General features: G+C 65.4%; 3 protein-coding genes across 3 annotated transcripts; all 3 read right to left on the minus strand.

Moving 5' to 3' along the window:
• Positions 1–2,592: 2,592 nt before the first annotated feature.
• EMIHUDRAFT_367932 (hypothetical protein) lies at positions 2,593–3,951 on the minus strand. The gene is made up of 3 exons (XM_005776109.1): positions 3,935–3,951; positions 3,536–3,588; positions 2,593–3,514 (listed from the first exon to the last, which is right to left on the minus strand). The coding sequence occupies exon 3, from the start codon at positions 3,312–3,314 to the stop codon at positions 2,760–2,762; it is 555 nt and encodes a 184-aa protein (XP_005776166.1). The 5' UTR covers positions 3,315–3,514; positions 3,536–3,588; positions 3,935–3,951; the 3' UTR covers positions 2,593–2,759.
• A 4,046-nt stretch (positions 3,952–7,997) lies between these two features.
• EMIHUDRAFT_116253 (putative mitochondrial carrier protein) lies at positions 7,998–8,994 on the minus strand (the record flags this gene model as incomplete). Its single annotated transcript, XM_005776110.1, has 2 exons — positions 7,998–8,360; positions 8,413–8,994. 2 exons carry the CDS (start codon positions 8,992–8,994, stop codon positions 7,998–8,000), a joined length of 945 nt encoding a protein of 314 aa, XP_005776167.1.
• Positions 8,995–11,006: 2,012 nt separating this feature from the next.
• EMIHUDRAFT_116254 (hypothetical protein) lies at positions 11,007–15,669 on the minus strand (the record flags this gene model as incomplete). The annotated part of the gene is made up of 5 exons (XM_005776111.1): positions 11,007–11,322; positions 11,437–11,652; positions 11,947–12,374; positions 12,967–13,371; positions 14,341–15,669. The coding sequence occupies 5 exons, from the start codon at positions 15,667–15,669 to the stop codon at positions 11,007–11,009; spliced, it is 2,694 nt and encodes an 897-aa protein (XP_005776168.1).
• Positions 15,670–18,268: the final 2,599 nt, after the last annotated feature.

Genomic DNA, 18,268 nt, shown 5'->3' on the forward strand with positions numbered 1-18,268 from the left:
GGACAAGTCCTTTAAAAGTCATCGGCCTATCCGATATGCAACGGTGGCATAAAGTGAATGATACACCGTCGCACAGAGCGATTACCGCGCGTCTAGCAGTCGATGCACACCATATACGGGTTAGCAGGCTAACTTGTGTAGAGCCGTAACTAGCGCACACATAGCAAGGACATAGCACACTGCCGAGACATCCACATCGCGATACATGGGCGGCCTCGCGATGGCACGCTCGAGCGGGGCCGGGGGCGCGGGGCGCTCCGAGGCTTTGACCTTAGTTTGAGAAGATATGTATCAGTAGTAGGGACCCGGCTCCATTGGAAGGATATCCTTCAAACGTCCTGCACGCCCTCGATGAGCAAGGCTCCGATCCACATGTATGACAGGCAGACAGACAGACAGACAGACAGACAGACAGAGATACAGTACGGGGAGTTTCCATCATGCACTAGAGGCTCTCGGCCGGTGCAGACCCCGCCGCGGGGTCAGCCCCCGGCGCCTGGCCTGCACCGGCAGACCCCGCGGGCTCAACGCCCGTCTGGTTTTTTTGCGCCGAGTCGAACTGCGGGATTCGAACTCGAGACCCAATGCAGTTTTTGCGAACGGTGTATCATTCACTTTATGCCACCGTTGCATATCCGGATATATCGGATAGCCCCATGTGTCCTTTTAAAAAGATTTTTGTCCTATCTAAAAGGACAGGTTCTTGAAGGGCGCCACGCGCCCCCGCTCGCCGGCCCAGGCGTACCTCCCGCACTCCACTTGCCCTTCGCAACTTCCCCGTGCCCGGTGGTGCCGGGGGACGGCAGTCGCGGCCTTGTTTTGGACGTTACGTGCCGCCGCGTTTCGATCACCGATCACCGTCTGAGAGAGAAGTCCTGAGAGAACTCTCCAAAGCCGGTGATCGGTGACCAGGTGACCGGCCGGTGATCATGCAGCTAGTGGGTGGTGCCCCGACCGACGTGAGCGTCATCAACGCCCGCAAGTACCACCTTACGTACGCCGCACTCGGCCGCGGCGAGCTCTCGAATGAAGACGTGCTGAGCCAGCTCACCGTCAAGCGAGGGGTCCGAGAGTACTGCATCGGCAACGAGCTGCACGCTGACCCCGCCGACCCATTGCTGGACGAGCACAAGCACGTCTACGTCTACTTTCTTGAGCGAGTTCGCATCCGCGACTGGCGCTACTACACCGGGTTTGACCTGGAGGGCAGCGACGGGCGCAAACTGCACCCGGAGATCCAGCAGGCGAAGGACACGGCGGGCGACCGAAATCGCGTGATCCAGTACGCTCGCAAGCACGGCAATTACATCGAGGACCTGGAGACGAATGTCAAGGGCGGGCGGCGCGAGATCCCACCGTGGGCCAAGACACTCGACCGTACGGTACGCGGCGGCATGAAGGCGCTCGCCGACAAGCACTCGGATTTCTACATGGGTCGAGAGTGCTCCCGATGCTGCAGGCGCGAGTTGGGACTGGAGACTATCGGCTTTACACGCTCGAGGACTTCACCGAGACCATCGAAGGCAAGCCAAGGGAAGATGTGATGGGTTGCCTGACCAGCGAGCCGATTGTCATCTTTGGCGAGTCCAACATCGCTAAGACTGCCTTCCTTGAGGCATACTTCAAGAAGCCGCTCGTCGTCTCAGAGATGGATGACCTAAAACAGATCAGCTGGGACACAGATGCAATCATCTTTGATGACATGGACTTCACCAACCTGACTGCTGAGGCGACAATCCGACTGCTCGACATGGAGCGTTCACGGAGCGTCAAATGCCGCTACAACAACGGCACTCTCCCGCAGTACATGCCACGCATCTTCACCACCAACAGCCAGCTGACAGAGGAGGACCACATATTTCCTCGAGGGCGCAACGCCAAGCAGCAGCACGCAATTGATCGCCGCTACCGCAAGATTGGTCCGCTGACAGAGCCGCTGCAGCGACTGGGACGCAAGCTCACACCGGGCGAGCTCATAGTGAAGAAGATGGTGAAGGGAGTGCTTGGGCGCGTGACCAAAGGCGCCAGAGGTGCCAAGCGGCCTGCTGCGCCCCCCTCCCAGGCTGCAGCCCCCCCCCCACGCAAGCGGCGGGTGATTGTGGACAGTGATGAGGACTAGCGGTCGTAAAGGACAAACGGTTGCGGGTACGTCTTGGGTCGGTTTTGAATGTGCTTGCTCGTGCTGGGTGGTAACCCCGCGGCCTGGAGGGTGTCAGGTGGACATGGTAGCATACCTCAATGCCCAGGAGAGGCTTGCAGAGAGCTCAATGGGAGCGACAACGCGAGATCAAGTTGATAGTTGTCCTTTTGTAAAGGACAAGTCCTTTAAAAGTCATCGGCCTATCCGATATGCAACGGTGGCATAAAGTGAATGATACACCGTCGCACAGAGCGATTACCGCGCGTCTAGCAGTCGATGCACACCATATACGGGTTAGCAGGCTAACTTGTGTAGAGCCGTAACTAGCGCACACATAGCAAGGACATAGCACACTGCCGAGACATCCACATCGCGATACATGGGCGGCCTCGCGATGGCACGCTCGAGCGGGGCCGGGGGCGCGGGGCGCTCCGAGGCTTTGACCTTAGTTTGAGAAGATATGTATCAGTAGTAGGGACCCGGCTCCATTGGAAGGATATCCTTCAAACGTCCTGCACGCCCTCGATGAGCAAGGCTCCGATCCACATGTATGACAGGCAGACAGACAGACAGACAGACAGACAGACAGAGATACAGTACGGGGAGTTTCCATCATGCACTAGAGGCTCTCGGCCGGTGCAGACCCCGCCGCGGGGTCAGCCCCCGGCGCCTGGCCTGCACCGGCAGACCCCGCGGGCTCCTCGGCCGCCGGCGCAGCCGGTGGTGCAGGCGCCTCCGCGGCCCGGCGAGCGGTGCGCTGGCCAAGAAGCCCCTTGAGGAGGCCGGCCAGCCGCTCGCTTTGGCCGCCGCGCGGCGCCGTGCCGCCGATCCCGAGCAGCGTGGACGCCGCTTCGCGCTTGGTGTGCCCCCGCTCGTAGATCACCTCGTCAAAGGTCGAGGAGGCCAGCAGGTAGCTGATCGCCACCGGCCGCGTCTGGCCGATCCGGTGCATCCGGTCCTCGCACTGGCGGTGCACGAACGGGTTCCACCACACGTCGAGGAAGAAGCCGTGGCAAGCCTCCGCAATGTTGAGCCCGACGCTGCCGGCACTCAGGCACAGCAGGAGGACGCGAATCTCGGGCCGCGACTTGAACGTCGCCAGCTGCTCCGAGCGCTCCGCCGGCGGGTCGTCGCCGTCGAAGCGGCAGCAGCGCACGCCGTCCTCGCTCAGCATCGCTTCCACGAGGTCGAGCCCGCCCTTGAAGTTGGAGTAGACGATAGACTTCTCCGCAGAAGGGACCGCGGCCAGCTGCCGCCGCAGCGCAATCAACTTGGTGCTGAGCCGCAAGCCGCCAAACGGCACGCCGTTGGCATCGGCGACCTCCGAGCAGATGAGCGTCCCCTCCGGGCCGCCGCCGTCCTCGCCGGTGCCGCCGCCGTCCTCGCCGGTGCCGCCGTCCTCGCCGGTGCCGCCGTCCTCGCCGGTGGCGCCGTCCTCGCCGTTGGCGCCGTCCTCGCCATCCGACTCGCCGCCTCCGGCGCTCACTTTCAGCATCCTCCGCTGCAGGCGGCACCGCGGGCAGGCCGGGTAGGCTGGCGACGCGAGGACCTGCGCCGCGCAGCAAGCGTGCACCCAGTGCGGCTCCGCTGCGCCGCACGCCGTGCGCGGGAGCTGCACCAGGTTCTGCGCGGGAAAATCGTTCGTGCACTTGCCGCACGAGCACGCGTCGGGCGGGCCGCGAGGCCGCCCAGACCCCACCGGCGCCCCACCGTCGACCGCAGCCACCCGCGGGGCAGGCTCAGCCGCCAGCCCGTCCTCCTCCTCCGCCTCCTCTTGCTCCTCCTCCGCCTCCGCCTCCTCACCCTCGTCGCTATCATCGCTGTCCTCGCCGTCGCCGTCGCGCACAATGAAGCCATCGAGGTCGTCATCGTCGTCATCGTCCTCCTCCTCCTCGTCGTCCAGCGCGTCGCCGTCCCCGGCCTCGTCCGCCTCGTCCTCCGCGCCGGCGCCCATCCCCCCGAAGCTCGGGTTGCAGCACACGCACACCGCCTTGGCCGCCTTGAGGTCGGACGGGCGAGCGGCACGGCTCGGCGCGAAGAGCTTGGTCACCTACTCGGCAAGAGGCGGAGGGAGCTTTGAGGGGACGGCGACAGGGTGGGCGGAAGCAGAGAGGGCGGCCGGCAGAGCGGGCGGCCGGCAGGTGGAGGCGGCGGGGGCCGCGGCGCAGTCACCTCCCTCCCCTTGCCGCCGAGCGCAGGGTGGATCAGCACCATGCGTGCCTCCTGCGCGAGGCCCATGCAGCGCTTCTGGAGCCGCATCAGGTCGCGCCGCTTCCTCGCCGCCGCCGCCTTCCCGCTCGCCTTGCGCTTCATCACCGTGACGAGGTTTCGGAGCGACTTGATCAGCACCTCCTCCACCGGCGAGTAGAGCTGCCGCTCCGGCCCCGAGGGGAGCACCGCCTCCTCGCTCACGCTCTTCGGCGGGAGCGCCGTCGCCAACACGCTCTTGTCGCGCATGAGCAGGTGCAGGGCCAGCCACGCTCGGTGCTCATCCTTCATCGTCCCGCTGCCCTCGAGCGCGTCCCGCGCCTCCCGCCAAAAGGCGGGGGCGGAGGCGGCCGCCCCCGGCTCGATGAAGGAGGAGAGGGTGGCGAGATCCCCTTCCCGGTTGTTGTACGGAGTCCCCGTCGCGAGCACGACGCGGCGCGCGTGCTGCCCCATGAGCGCCGCGGCCATCGCCCAGAAGGAGAAGGGGTTGCGCAGCTCGTGCGCCTCGTCGAGCACAAACGTGAGCCAACAGCGCTGCGAAGGCGCGAAGGCAGCGCCCTCCTGCGCAAGCCGCCGCGCCAGCTTGACCGGATCGCACGTGCCGTACCGCGACCGCCCCTTGGCCTTGCGCCCCTTGTCCGCCTCGTACGCGGCCTGCAGAGCTCGCGCGCAAGCCGCAGTCGCCGACGGCATCAGCGGCGAGGGCACCGGCGGCAGCTCGGCCGCCCCGCCCGCTGTGCCCGCCGCCGCCGCCGCCGTGGATGCGCGCTGCCGCCACCCGCCCGCCTCCGCCGCCCTCGGGCCGAGCGGCACTGCGTCGGCGGCCGTGCCGGCGGGCGGGTCCGCCTTGAGGTGGCTGAAGACGGCGCGCTGGTCCGCCTGCAGCTTCCACTTGTGCAGCAGGACCAGGCGCGGGTAGGGGGAGCGGCCGCGCAGCGCTGGCGCGCGCAGCGCACGCGGCGAGAAGTCGCCGGTGTAGACGAGCACCTCGCCCTCGCCGAAGCCCGACTGCTGCAGGCTGTCGCGCCACTGGGACAGCACCGCCTCGGTCGGCGCCACGACCACCGTCGACAGCGCGGCCAGGTCCTCCCCCCGCCGCGCAGCGAGGAACTCGCGGACGACGATCGCGCCGATGGCGGAGAAGGTCTTGCCGAGGCCCATGTCGTCGCCGAGCACCACCCCGCGTCCCTCCCCCAGCGCCTCCTCCTCCTCCACCTCCTCCTCCGGCGGGTAGTGCGTGGGCCACCCCGGCGGCACCCCCGCGCAGAAGCGGACGGCTTCGATCTGGTGCGCGTGGGCGGTCCACCGGCAGCCGAGAGCCCACAGGAGCCGTTGCAGCGGCACGTCCTCCGGCTTGAGCTTCTGCAGCGCCTCGCGCCGCCCCTCTGGGATGGGGTCTGCGGGGCGGGCGGGGCGGGCGGGTGAGCAGGGGGTGGGGCGGCGGGGCAGGGACGGGAGGGGGCGCAGCTGGGAGCACCGTCAGCCGACATAGGCGGCACGACTAGCCGGCTGCCGCGGCGGGCCGCTGGCGCGCGGCCGGCTCCTGCGGGGACGAAGCGTCCCCAGCCGCCCGGCGGCGGCGCGTCGAGGCTGCGCCTCCTCTCCGCCTCCTCGAGCGCCTGCGCGCGCTGCCGTCCGGTGTAGAGGTGCGGGAAGACGCCGCAGTGGTCGTCCTCGTCGTCCGACACGTCGCACAGGCGGACGACGCGACGCTCGGTGATCTCGCCCGGCAGCCGGTCCGTGTCGACGAAGGCGGGCGCGTCGGATCCGCGGCTCGGCGCAGCCACGCCGGTGCGCGCGGCGCTCAGCGCTGCAAGGGAGGAGCCCTCGCCTGCATGCGCGGCGGCGGGCGCGCGGGGCGTGCGGGGCGGCGGAGGCGGCGGAGAGGAGCCCTCGTCTGCGTCGTCGGAGGAGGCGCCCGCCCGACCCGCCGATCGCGGCGGCAGCCTCCAGATGTCTTCATCGCTCTCGCTCTCGTCGGTGGCGTCGCGCGAGCCGTCCAGGAGTAGCTCGGCCGCTCGATCCACGTTCCCCGCGCTCACGCGTAGGGCGTGCGCCGCTTCCTCGCCGCTCACCGGCAGAAGCGCACGCAGTCGTTTGACGTTGATCGACGCCTCGGAAGGCAGAGGCCGCTTGCTGCCCCTGTCGTCGAAGTCGCCAGCCGTGAGCGCGGCAGTGGCCATTCCCGCCGCGGCGGCGGCGGTGGCGTCGGCGGCCGCGGCGGAGGCGGAGGCGGAGGCAGAGGGGGAGGGCGCCGGCCACGCCGGGGAGTCATCGGAGAGGGACTCCAGGCACTGCGGCCTGACTCCGAGGAACGTGCCGTCTGGCATTCGCACCCTCCAACGACCGCCGTCCGCGTCATGTCGCAATCTGACCAGGGTCCCGGTGCTGCCGTTGAACTCCTCACGCGCGATGAGGTTCTTGATTCGGACCTTCTGCTTCGGAGTGAGCATCGGAGTGGAACCAGCACGGCGGCGAGCGCGACAACCACAAGAACAACTCGCGGGCCCCGAAACAACCCAGCTCGGAAGAAAGAACTTAAAGAACGGAACTCTCTCTCACAGCAGACAGGCTCGACACAGGTGCGAACTGGCGCGTGCTAAAAAAAGAAAAGAAAGTTCGAACCCTAAGCAAACAGCGCCGATAGCTGTCCTCTACTCCGCTCCGCCTCGCTCGCTCACGCAATGGTGCTCATCATCGACGGCGAGATCGTCGCGGACAACGACCCGCGGGCGGTGGCCGCCCGTCAGCGGCGCGGCGGCGGGGCTGGCGCTGGCGCAGGTGCAGGCGCTGGCGCTGGTGCGCGAGGCTTCGGCGGCGGTGCTGGCGGTCCGGGAGGCTTTGGTGGCGGTGCTGGTGGGCCAAGGCAGGCACCAGCTGGTGGCGCAAATGGGGCGGAAGGCGCGGGCCCGCTCGACCAGCTCGCGGCGGCCGTTGGCGTGCAGGGCCAGAGCATCACCGTCCCTGCCGTCTGGCGCGTGCCATCGCGAGAGGTGCCGCTCATTTGGCTGATGCTCCTCGGCGTCTTCACGCTCTTCCTCGGCTGGCAAGTGGTCGCGGTGGCGGCGCTGCTGCACGTCGTTAGCGGTATCAGCGAGGCGAATGTCGCGGCGGGTGGCGGGGGCAGGGCGGGCGCCGGCGGTGGCGGAGGTGGAGGAGGCGGTGGAGGAGGCGGGGTGAGTGGCGTGGCTGGCATCCATCGGTGAGGGATGTGTATCTGCGGACGCCTGGTCGATGCGCGAAGCAGAGCGCAGGAGTCCAGGGGCCAGCTCGCGGCTACCGGGTCCCCTTGTGCAAAAGTGGAAGTGCCCTCTCGTCTACGGCTTTATAGAGGGAAGTGCACAGGAAGTGCACCGAGAACACATCGGCGGGGGAGGCGGAAAGGTGTTGAGGATAAGAGTCGGTCGTTTATAGCTTCGTCACATCACAAGACACCCAAGCTGACACGCGGCCTCTGCACCCCACCCGGCTTCTCCGATCCACACAGCGAGTCGACTCTCGCGCGCCTTCTCGCGGCTCTCGGCTCTCGATTATAGACGATAGACTCTTGTGAGTCGCGTACCGGCATCATCGCATGCGCGTGCTCGCCCACACCGACAGCTCGCGGCACAGCCGGCGGGCCCTCCCCGCCGCACTCCGGCACAGAGCCTCAGCGGCCATTCACCGTGCAGATTGGGCAATGCCAGTCGTCTGCACACTCCTCCGCTCGGGACTGGGCCAGCTCCCGCAGCGGCGCCAGCGTGCGCTTCCCGAGCTCGTAGGTCGAGATCATGATTGCGTTGGCGGGCGCCACGCGTGCGACACGCGGCACCACGCCGGCGAAGAGCGCCGCCGCGCCCTCGCTGCGCACCACGCTGAGCACGCCCTCCGCCGCCGCGCCACTCCCCGCCGCGAGCTGCTGCCGCGTCTTGACCACGTCGAGCGGCGTCGTCGCGAGCGCGGCGACGCTGCCCGCGGCGGCGCCGGCGAGGAAGGCCGCGCTCGTCGTCACCTCGCCCTGCGGGTGCGTCGCCTGCAGGACGGGTGACGGACAAGTCGTGGGCATGTCGTGGACATGTCGCCACCTCGCCGTGCGGGGGCGTCGCCTTTGCGCGCCGGCGCAACGCCTCGTACAGCGCCCAGTAGATGCATGAGAAGGGCACGTCCCGCCACAGCGACGCGCCGAGCCCGGTCCACAGCGAACCCACGCCGCCAGAGCGCACCACCCTCGCCGCCGTCGCGCCGAGGCCGTCCGAGGAGCCCGTCGCCTGCATGCGCGTGCGCAGGAGCTCCAGCGGCGAGAAGAGAGACGTCACGAGCGCACGCGCCGAGCCTCCCGCCCCGAGCGGCGCCCAGGCCCCGCCGGCGATGGGCGTGAGTCGGTCGCGCCCCTCCTCGTACACCGTCAGGTAGATGACGGTCGAAGGCACGTTCATGAGCAGGGTCGGCCGAAGGCCGTTCCAGAGCGAGAGGGTGCCCTCCTCGCGAATCATCCGCGAGAAGACCTGCCGCATGGAGAGCGTGGGTGCCGCCTGCTGCCGCACCTTGATCACCTCGAGCGGAGACATGGAGACGCTGGTCAGGACCGCGCCGGTGCTGGCGCTGGCCGCCTGCTCCGCCCGCGTCGGCTGGATCGAGATGTGGCGGGTGAGCGTGACACGCGACATGCGGCGGCCTCAACGTGCGTGGATCGGGAGCTGCCGGACGAATAGGGACCTACCGGAGACGGGATTGGAGGGGCCTGCCCGTCCACAGTGCGCGCGAAGCGAGGATTCTTTCTTCGGTGCTGTTGTGCACAGAGATGCTGTATTGTAAGAATTCTTTCTCGAAAAAATTCCTTGACCCCCCCCCCACATACGGAGAGAAAGAACTTCCCGCTGCGAGACACACAGGGCGCGGGAGGCGCGCACTGTCAAAGAATTTCACAAGAACTCCCTCGCATGAACGAAAACAAGCTCTCACCTGGCAACCCTGTCTGCACGTCTCGCGCGCGCGTGAACAGGGCTCCAGGCCCCAAATGACGTGTGAGTGTTAGAGTTGTTTGGTATTGCTAAAAATCTCTCTCTCTCTCTCTCATGAACGACGGTCGACGCGCCACGCACGCGCGAGTCCCGTGCCCATGTCGTGCGAGAAACAGAAAGAATGCACACTGCCTTGAGCATTGTATGGAGAGGGAAAAGACGAGGATATGATAGAGGCGCGATGGCGGGGGGAAGAACGACTTGCGGGGCATGGAAGGAGTCGAACGAGCCGGTGAGGGAGGGGTCGGTCGTGAGCTACGGGCGTAAACCGTTATAAGCTGGATCGTTCGACCATCTTGAGCTACAGTCTACAGACCTCCAAAAGCACAAAAACGCATGCCTCTGTTTTCTCATTCTTTGCCGTAAATGTTTCAACTATCAACTAATATCGGTTGTGGGACGGACGGGTCGGTCGGCGTGCACGCTGCAGTCGGCACCGAGGCGACAAAACGGCGGACCAACGGGGGAAGATAACGAATCCTTTACGCTTTTAGTTGATAGATGATAGTTGTCGTCGTGTAGTGTCTAAGACGTAAGAGTGGAAAAAAGAAGCGTAATTTTTGCTGATTTTGCGTATTAGGCGGCACCCGACTCCAAGGATACGCTGAAGACGCTGACCTGAGAATAGCGCATGTCGCTGCGCTGAAGGGCTCACGCTATAGGGTGCTGGATGAGGACGGGTACGAGGCGCAGCCCCCGCAGTCGGGGGGGTGTTGCCAGCACTGGTAGATGACCTCTCGAAGAAGAGCCGGAGGGACCTTGGCGCCGCGCGGGGTCACGAGGAACTTGCAAGTCGTGGCCGAGGCGGCGACAGGAGCGGTGCAGAGGTGGATCCAGCTCAATGATGAGGCTACGGCGCGCATAGGATTCCTAATGAAGAGAGAGGAACACATCGAGTGGCTGAGGAAGCTCTTCGCTGGGTGGAAGGAGGCCCGGCCAGCCTTGAGGGAGTCGCGGAGGAGGAGGGATAATGGAGGTAACGTAGCTAAAAGAAGTGGGTGAGACTGATGATGCTCACCTTCGCCTTAGGGAGCGGTTCAGCTGCTGGGCGGACTTCAGGGTGAGGTGCTCACGCGAAAAGGAATCGACGCGATGTACGAAGCATACAAGAAGAGGAGAAAGAAGAGGAGAGACACCGGTGATGACGAAACTAGCGCTGGCGAGAGCAGGGCAGACCCGGGGACTGGGGAGCCGGAGCAGACGGCATCGGCCGCCGAGGGGATGTTGGGAAGAGGCACGAGGAGGGCGGCGACCTCGACCGACTATGGAGGACCCGTCGCCAGAGGACGCAGGGCAGACGACGGTGAGGCGGAGCAGACGCGCAGGGCGAGACGAGGGAGGGAGCAGGACGTTGCGGAGATCAGCAGGAGGAGATGTACGAAGAGATTAGGAGCAGCAGGGACCCGAGGGACCATGTGGAGAAGACGGCTAGTGCTAGTCCCCCGCCATCGGGTACGGGAGGACGACCCCGGCTAGTCGCCAACCACACCCACAAAGAGAGAACCCTGCACACAAAGATCGCACGGGCGGGGGGACCCGTTCCTTTTTACCCATCTCAGTTCTCACACGGTCACAGTAAGAGAGGTGTCCGTGTTTTATTTATTTGATTTTGGCTGTCGCGCGCTCTCCCTATTTCACTTCTATTGATTCGAGTCAATTCACAACATCAAACTATTGTCTGGTCCATACATCCGCACATCCTTCCCGCGGTGCCCCAAGCCCAACGACGTTGAGTCCGTTATCAGCGATTCGAGGTGCTGCTGGACAGCAGCGTCGCTGGCCGGCATCGCCATCGAAAATGTCTGCGAAGGGGCCACGCACGTCTCGCGCCACTTGAGCAGCGCCTCTACCAACGGCCTCTTGCTGGGCAGGTTGCTGCTGCCTTGCACGCCGCTGCTTGTAAGCATCTTCTTGGTCTCGCCCGAGAAGTGCAGCGCGGGAGTGGCCGCCCACCGGCGCAATGATGTGTGCAACCTGCGTAGCAATCAGCGCACGTGAAGTCACGTGCCCGAAGGCAACAACTACAGTTCATGAGTAGATCAGTGCGCCCCCCTTTTCATGTGCCGGATCGCGATCCGCCCATCAAACCTGCGCGCGAGGAAGTTGTAGCGCTCCGGCAGCATTCGCGCCGTGCCCCAGAGCGGGGCGGTACCACTGTACCCATACAGCAACGAGTTGATGGCCCCCTGGTCACTCCCTTCTCGGGAGGGTACCTTGCCCGCGACAATGGGCTGCAGCACTGCGGAGCGGAAGTGCGACCCGGTGAGCGGTCGAACGGAGAGCACTCCAGTGTTGACCATGCGCCTGCGTGTCAGGGAGTTGGCACGTGAGAGAGAGAGAGAGAAATTGTGTGCGTGTGCGTGTGTGTGCGCGTGTGTGCGTGCGTGTGTGCGTGTGTGTGGTGCGTGTGTGTGTGTGTGTGTGTGTGTGTGTGTGTGTGTGTGTGTGTGTGTGTGTGTGTGTGTGTGTGTGTGTGTGTGTGTGTGTGTGTGTGTGTGTGTGTGTGTGTGTGCACGCTCAATCATGCACCTGCAGGGTCGGCGCCCAGGACGGCCGCAGTCTCTGCAAGTCCAGCTTTCCTCTGATAGCGTCTCTGACCAGCATGTGCGGTGGATGCCGATGTTGGGCGCAGCGGCAAACGAGTCATTGAGCAGGCACAGCTCGTCCACGTTGCGGCGAATATGGACGTCGGGGTCGATCCACACGATCCGCTGCGCCGCGCCTCCAGGCAATGCCAGGAGGTTGAGCTTGTCGAGGACGCGTGATCTGGACCAGCGTCCGAGGGAGAGCGGGTGGCCAGGTCGGAGGATGCGTGACATGCGGTACTGGTATGGAAAGCGAGACCACGTCACGATACCGTCCACACCCTCGGACAAAGGTAGCGCCTGGCGCGCTGCGGAAACGTCATCCTCCAGCACGGCCACCACAAACGGCCAGCGTGACCCAAATTGTCGCAACTGCCGCGCCAGGCACCTTGATGCATTGAGGTCGTGTCCAGATCCGCCCGTCATGAACATGCAATGGGACTGCAGCACGGCTCCGCTTCCGTTCGTGGGAATTAGCTGCGGCGGCCTCCAAAGGGGCGCTGGAAGCCGGCTCGGCATGCCAATCTCAATGCAGTCAACAGTGGCCGCTAACTCGCAAACAACAAGAGCTCGTCGCCGAAAAAAGAATTATTTTCTCCGACACTGGGCACGGGACTCACTGGTAAGGCCCAGAGTCGTGCGAAAAAAGAATTTTACAACCGTGTCGTGCGAAAAAAGAACCACGCGCGAGCACTGGCACTACTACACCGTGCGAAAAAGAATCTCCCAAGGCAACTCTCTAGCCCGTAACCCGATGCCAATCATCCGGCCCGCTGGGTGCGCTTCCGCTTAGCTGCGCCCCCCCCGGCCCTGGTTGTGCGGTTGAAACTCCACGAAAGTGCTCCAAGAGTTAAGTACCCCTTGCGTTGCTGGTTTTCTTTATTTCTACCTGGTGGTGTAGGTGTTTGCGCTAATATCTTCACGCGGGTTGATGAAGTGTCGCGCGATGCGCTGCGAGCGCCCGCAGGGGAGGTGGCCGCAGGGGCGCCCGTCGCACAAATGGGGGAGGACTCGAAGACCGTCGAGGACTCACATCGCGGCTGCTCTCGTCGCCAGCGCGAAGCGCCCGCGCCGCCCGTGCCGCCTCGGCGAGATTCACGTACGGGTGCGCCGCGTGCTTCCCGGGCAGAGCCCATCCGTGCTTCTGAAGCACGCGCACAATCTCTTCCAGCCGCTCCTCGGCCGCGTTGTGCTGGCTCGCGCGCACCTCGGCCTCCTGCCCTGCAGCTTCCGGCGGCGCGGGGTCGAGCTGCGCCCTCGCCGTCTGCAGCATCTCCAGTGCAGTAGCCACCCACTCCTGCACTGCCGCCTCCTGGCCCTCTCGCTCGAGCGCAGCGTGAGACCGCAAGAGGCGCAACCGTTCAGACGCAGCGTGGCCAAGCAAGCTCCACAGGGCGAGGAGCGCGGTTTGCACGCGTGGAGATGCGAGGAGGGGCGCCTGGCACAGCTTGGCTGCCGGGGCTGCCGGGGCGCTGCTTGGAAGCGCCAAGGTCCGAGAGGGAAGCTCCTCGTCTTCTGAGAACCTCGCCGCCGCGCGGACCATGGCGGCCCGCTCCGGCGACTCTGACCGCCTTTCCCGCGAGGGGGTGCGCAAGGCGCTTCGGACACGGACAGGTGGCGCAAGGTGGACCTCGGGGAGAATAGGAGCCGAGGCGCTGCCCGCCGCCGCCGTAGTGGACATGGGCGTTTGATCCTCGGCTTGCAGCCTGCTGCTGAGGTGGGGGGTCGTCTCGTCCTCGTTGCCGGCGCTAGGTAGACGCTCGGGGCCTAGCTGCGGGATCGCCGCCCGTGGAGTAGCCTCTCTTGTAGTGGGCTGATAGGTTCTTCTCTCCTGCCCTGCGCCGCTCAGGTCGCAGCTCGCCTCGCCTCCTCGCTCCTCGCCGAGGATGGCTCCCACGTGGCTCTCGAGCGCCGGTTGCGGCACCGCCGACCACGGAGTGGTCTGTCTGGAGGAGGCTGCTGACGGCGGTGGAGCAAGTGGCGGAGGAGTGGGGGGCGGCGGCGGCGGCGAAAGCAGGGGCGGCGGCGGCGCAAGAGGCATCGACGCTCGGACGCCAGCGAGGTAGTCGTCGAGGGTTGTGGGGCGAGCTGGGCGCACCCCCATGGTGCGGCTCACCCCCTCCTCGCCAACACACTGCACGGGCCTCCAACCGTGCAGCCTTCTGCGTGGGCTGCGGCCGGTGGCGGCGCCGATACCGCCGATCGCCAGCCTGTCGTCCGTCCAGAGAGGGAGTGGAGGTGCAGCTGGGGTTGTCGACGGTGCGCAAGTCTCGACAGGATGCGACGGAGGGAACGGTAGAGGCGTGCTCGGCAGAGGCGCAGAGCTCGGACGCGCAGCGTGGCATTGCCCAGCAGCCGACGGGGACTCGCCGGCTGCGCGCAGCGCTGCGGCGCGCTTGCGCGCCACCCTCCCTCGGTAGACTGCCCCCACGCGGGTCGCAGCTGCCCCCACGTGGACCGCCTCTGCGCCCGGCGCGTCCGCCTCTGGCTCTGCGTGCGCCTCGGCGACACTCGGCGGTCCACGCGACGCGCGCCGCCGAGCGGCTTCTGCGCGCGCCGTCCGCCCTCGCGCCCGCGCCTCGAGCTTGGTTGCCGCCCAGATCTCCAAATCGCTGGGAGCGGCGGCCGCCTCCGCCTCCTCCGCCTGACCCTCGGGCTCTGCCTCTGCATCCTCCTCGACCGAGGTGGCCTGCGGCGGTGCTGCAGGAGGCGGCTCGCCACAGATGCAGTCGGCCACCGCCATGCCTGCGAGCTGGTCTGGTGTAGCCTGCGCCGGCGCGAGCACGTCTTCACTCGGCGCCGGCGGCGTCGGCAGCGGCGGCGCGCTGACCCGCGCCAGTGCGCACAGCTTGAGGAGGTCGTCGAGCACGTCCTGCAGGTGCGCGGCGTGGACAAAGTCGGGGATCTCGAGGTCGGGCAGCCGGGTCGAGACGGGCATGAACGGAAAGCGCGGCGGGGTCAGCCCGCTCGTGACGGGGGCCCACACTGACGGGAGCGACTGGAGCTCCAGAACCTCTGGCGGTGGCATCCGGACGCGAGGAAAGCTGCGCAGCTCGATCACCGGCGCAAAGTCCGCCCTCTCCGCTTCCGCCCTGCGCTTCTCCGCTGCCGCCGCGGCTGCCGCGGCGGCGGCCTCTCGCTCCGCCGCCGCCTTCTCCGCTGCGAGCAGACTCGCTCTCGCCTCCGCCTCTGCCCTCACTGCGTCCTCAATCTCTCGCCGCGCCGCGGCGAGCTCCTCGCTCCTCCGTGTTGCCCTTCTCTCCGCCGCCTCTGCCTCGGCCCTCACGAGGTCGGGAGTCTCTGCGGTCGGCAGACTACCCTCGGCGAGGCAGCGGTACAGTGGGTCATCCCCCTCTCTGCGCCCGGCGTGGACTCCCCACGAGGCCCTGAGGAGGCCCCACGGTCTGCGCCGCGGAGAGGCTATCGCGCTGGCGCTGCCGTCAAGCGCGAGGCCGTCGAGCAGCATCGCGAGGCGCGCTGGCTGCCCGTGATGCGGCGTTCGGCCCGCCGCGTCCGCCGCATCCCTCCTCTGCCGCCTCGCTGCGGCCTCCTCCCCGCCCTCCTCCCGCTCGGCTCGCCGTAGCTCCCGCTCTGCCGCCTCTACGAGCGCAACGTGGGGAGCACCGTCCAGCTCACCCCATCGCTCGGGCTGGCCCGTGATCTTTGCGGCCTGGGTGACGACCGCCGACAGCCGCACCTTGCGCTCGCTGCGCGGCGTCAGCTCCCGCTGCAGCATTGCGTGCCAGCCATTGTCGTCGTCGAGGTCTGGCAGCCGCACGCGAGGTCGCGGCGTTGAAGTGCTCGCCGCATCCATGGTCGGTCCGGCCCCCGCGTCGCACGCAGCCGTCGCGACCTCGGATGGCCTGACGCACCCGTGAAGGGCATCGTTTCGGCCCCGAACGTTACGCCCGATCATCATCACGACACGCTCGACTTTATTTATAAATAGTGCAAGTTTATTTTTCGCTTCGCAGGGCGTTGTTCTCCAGTCAGGGTCAAAGGGTAGAGCTTGCGCGCCATTTCTTTGCTCCCGCTGGCAACAGCCACCCACGAGAGCCACCAACCACGGCCGGCGGCGCCGATCTGCTCTTCTTGCCGGTCTGAAGGAGAAGGTTGGGGCAAGAGAGAGATTTTAGCTATGTGTTGTTGGGCGGGGCTGTAATGTCGATTCGTGGTCAGTTGTACTAACGGACAACGCCAACAACATATTACCTACAACGGTGTAATGTCGATTCGTGGTCAGTTGTACTAACGGACAACGCCAACAACATATTACCTACAACGGACAACGCGAGGAGAGAGATTTTTGGCGCAATACAAGCAATTTGTCGTGTTGTCAAACGATTGAGATTTGTTGTCGTACTCTCTCTCTCTCTCTCTAAGAAAACAGACAACCCAAGGGAGGGATGGGAGGACGGCACGCCGCCACCACACAGGGATTTTAAGGAGAGGTGTGTGGTGCGCTAGCCGTCGCCCACCCTAGGGAGTCTGCCTCTTCCTATCTCTCTTCGCAGTCTCTCGCCGATTCTCGCTGCAACCTTCATGCCACCTCGCGGTCGTCCCACTCTCGTCGTTCTCTCCCTTGTCATTTGTTGTCTTGTCTTGTCAACGCGGTGCGCGAGCAAAAATTCTTTTACCCGACAGCGCGGCCAAAACACGACTTCGCGTCGAGCTTGCCACGAGCATGACGGCCTTGCTCCTCACCGCCGCGTGTAATGCCGCCCTGCTCGTTGCGCCGCGCGTCAGCACGGCGGTGGACGCGCTCTACCCGCCGGCGGCGTATAATGACCGCCGCGTGCTCGCCCGCGATGCGGCGCTCGCGCTCGTTGGACTGAGCACGGCGGAGGGCATCCCGCTCGCCGGCGACACGATGGTCTACGGCGAGTTCGACCTAAACTTCTTTGCCCAGCTCCTCGCACTGGCCGACCCGCAGCGCGGCGACACGCTCCTCGACGTCGGCTCCGGCGTCGGTCGGCTCGTCCTCGCCGCCGCGCTCCTTCACGCGGACACGCTGCGCAACTGCCACGGCGTCGAGATCTCGCCGCCACTGCACGACGCGGCGATCGCCGCCCGCGTAGCACTCGACAGCCTGAGCCCGTCTCCGCCGGTCGCACCGGTCGAGTTCACTTGCGGCTCCGTGCTCGACGGAGCGGGGCTCGAGGCGGTGGAGGCGGCGGACGTCTTGTTTAGCTACGCCGTCACATGGGCTTCGGGCGAGACGCACAGCCGGCTCGTGCGGGCGCTAGCCGAGCGGCTTCCCGACGGCGCGCGCGTCATCTCGATCGACCTCGCACTAGACGCGCAGGCGGCGGGGGCGGCGGAGTCGGGCGCTCGCTTCGAGCTGCTGCACCAGCTTACTGGCCCAAACGAGGAGACAGGCGGCGAGGCGACCGGGCTGGTCTACAGGCTGGTAAGAGATCGGAGACGGGGCAAGGGCGGCGGAACCGCAAGCGGGGGAAGACCGTGACCGTGTGATGGGGCTTTGTAAACCCGGTTAGAGAGCCGTCGGGGGGCGGGGGCGGCGGCCAGCTCCTCACACGATTTGGGCGCGGTCACATCGACTTGCAAATGACACGCTCACACGTTCACGCCTTTTTAGCGAGGTCTCCGGGCGCGGTTGCGACCACCCGTACTCCTTGCGGGTCAGAGTAATGCTAATGGAAATCTCTTACGCAAGAACGCACAGGAGATCGTTGGGGTGTAAGAGATAGTAGATTAAGACTGGAGATCCTAACGGATCTCTCACACGGACACGCCCAAGTCTCGCCAGTAGATCCCTCCTGTCCGGTTCCCCATTCAAGACTAAAGAACGAAGATTGAGATTGTGGATTGCAGATCGCTGAGCAGCAACACGGGCCAAAATGTGGGAGATAGGAGATGGAGAATGCAGATTGTAGATCCTAGCGCCCAGCCATCCGCCCCAGATGTGAGATCGAAGATTGAAAATGGAGGTCGTAGATTGCTGCCGGCGGCGACAGTGGCCAAGTAGAAGATTGGAGATTGGAGATGAGAGATGGTCAGTGTGAATGAATCCAAATTGCATCTCCTTGAAGGTTTGAGCCCCCCTCCTCCCCCGGGCCCCCGAATCGAGATTGGAGATTGGAGATTGGAGATTGGAGATGGAGATCGGAGATCTGACTGAATCCGGCCTAAGATGACGACGTTGGGAGATTGGAGATTGAAGATGGAGATCGGAGATCTGTCTGACTGGATCCCCGGCCTAAGATGACGACGCTGTGGATTGGAGAGTATTGGAGGTGGGGAGGTCGGAGCCCACCCACCCCCTAGTGGTGTTGATAGATGTTTTTATAGATTTTTGGTTTTTCCTGTGGTCT

Source organism: Emiliania huxleyi, assembly GCF_000372725.1.
Source record: "Emiliania huxleyi CCMP1516 unplaced genomic scaffold EMIHUscaffold_284, whole genome shotgun sequence".
In the NCBI taxonomy this organism is placed as follows: Eukaryota; Haptophyta; order Isochrysidales; family Noelaerhabdaceae; genus Emiliania; species Emiliania huxleyi.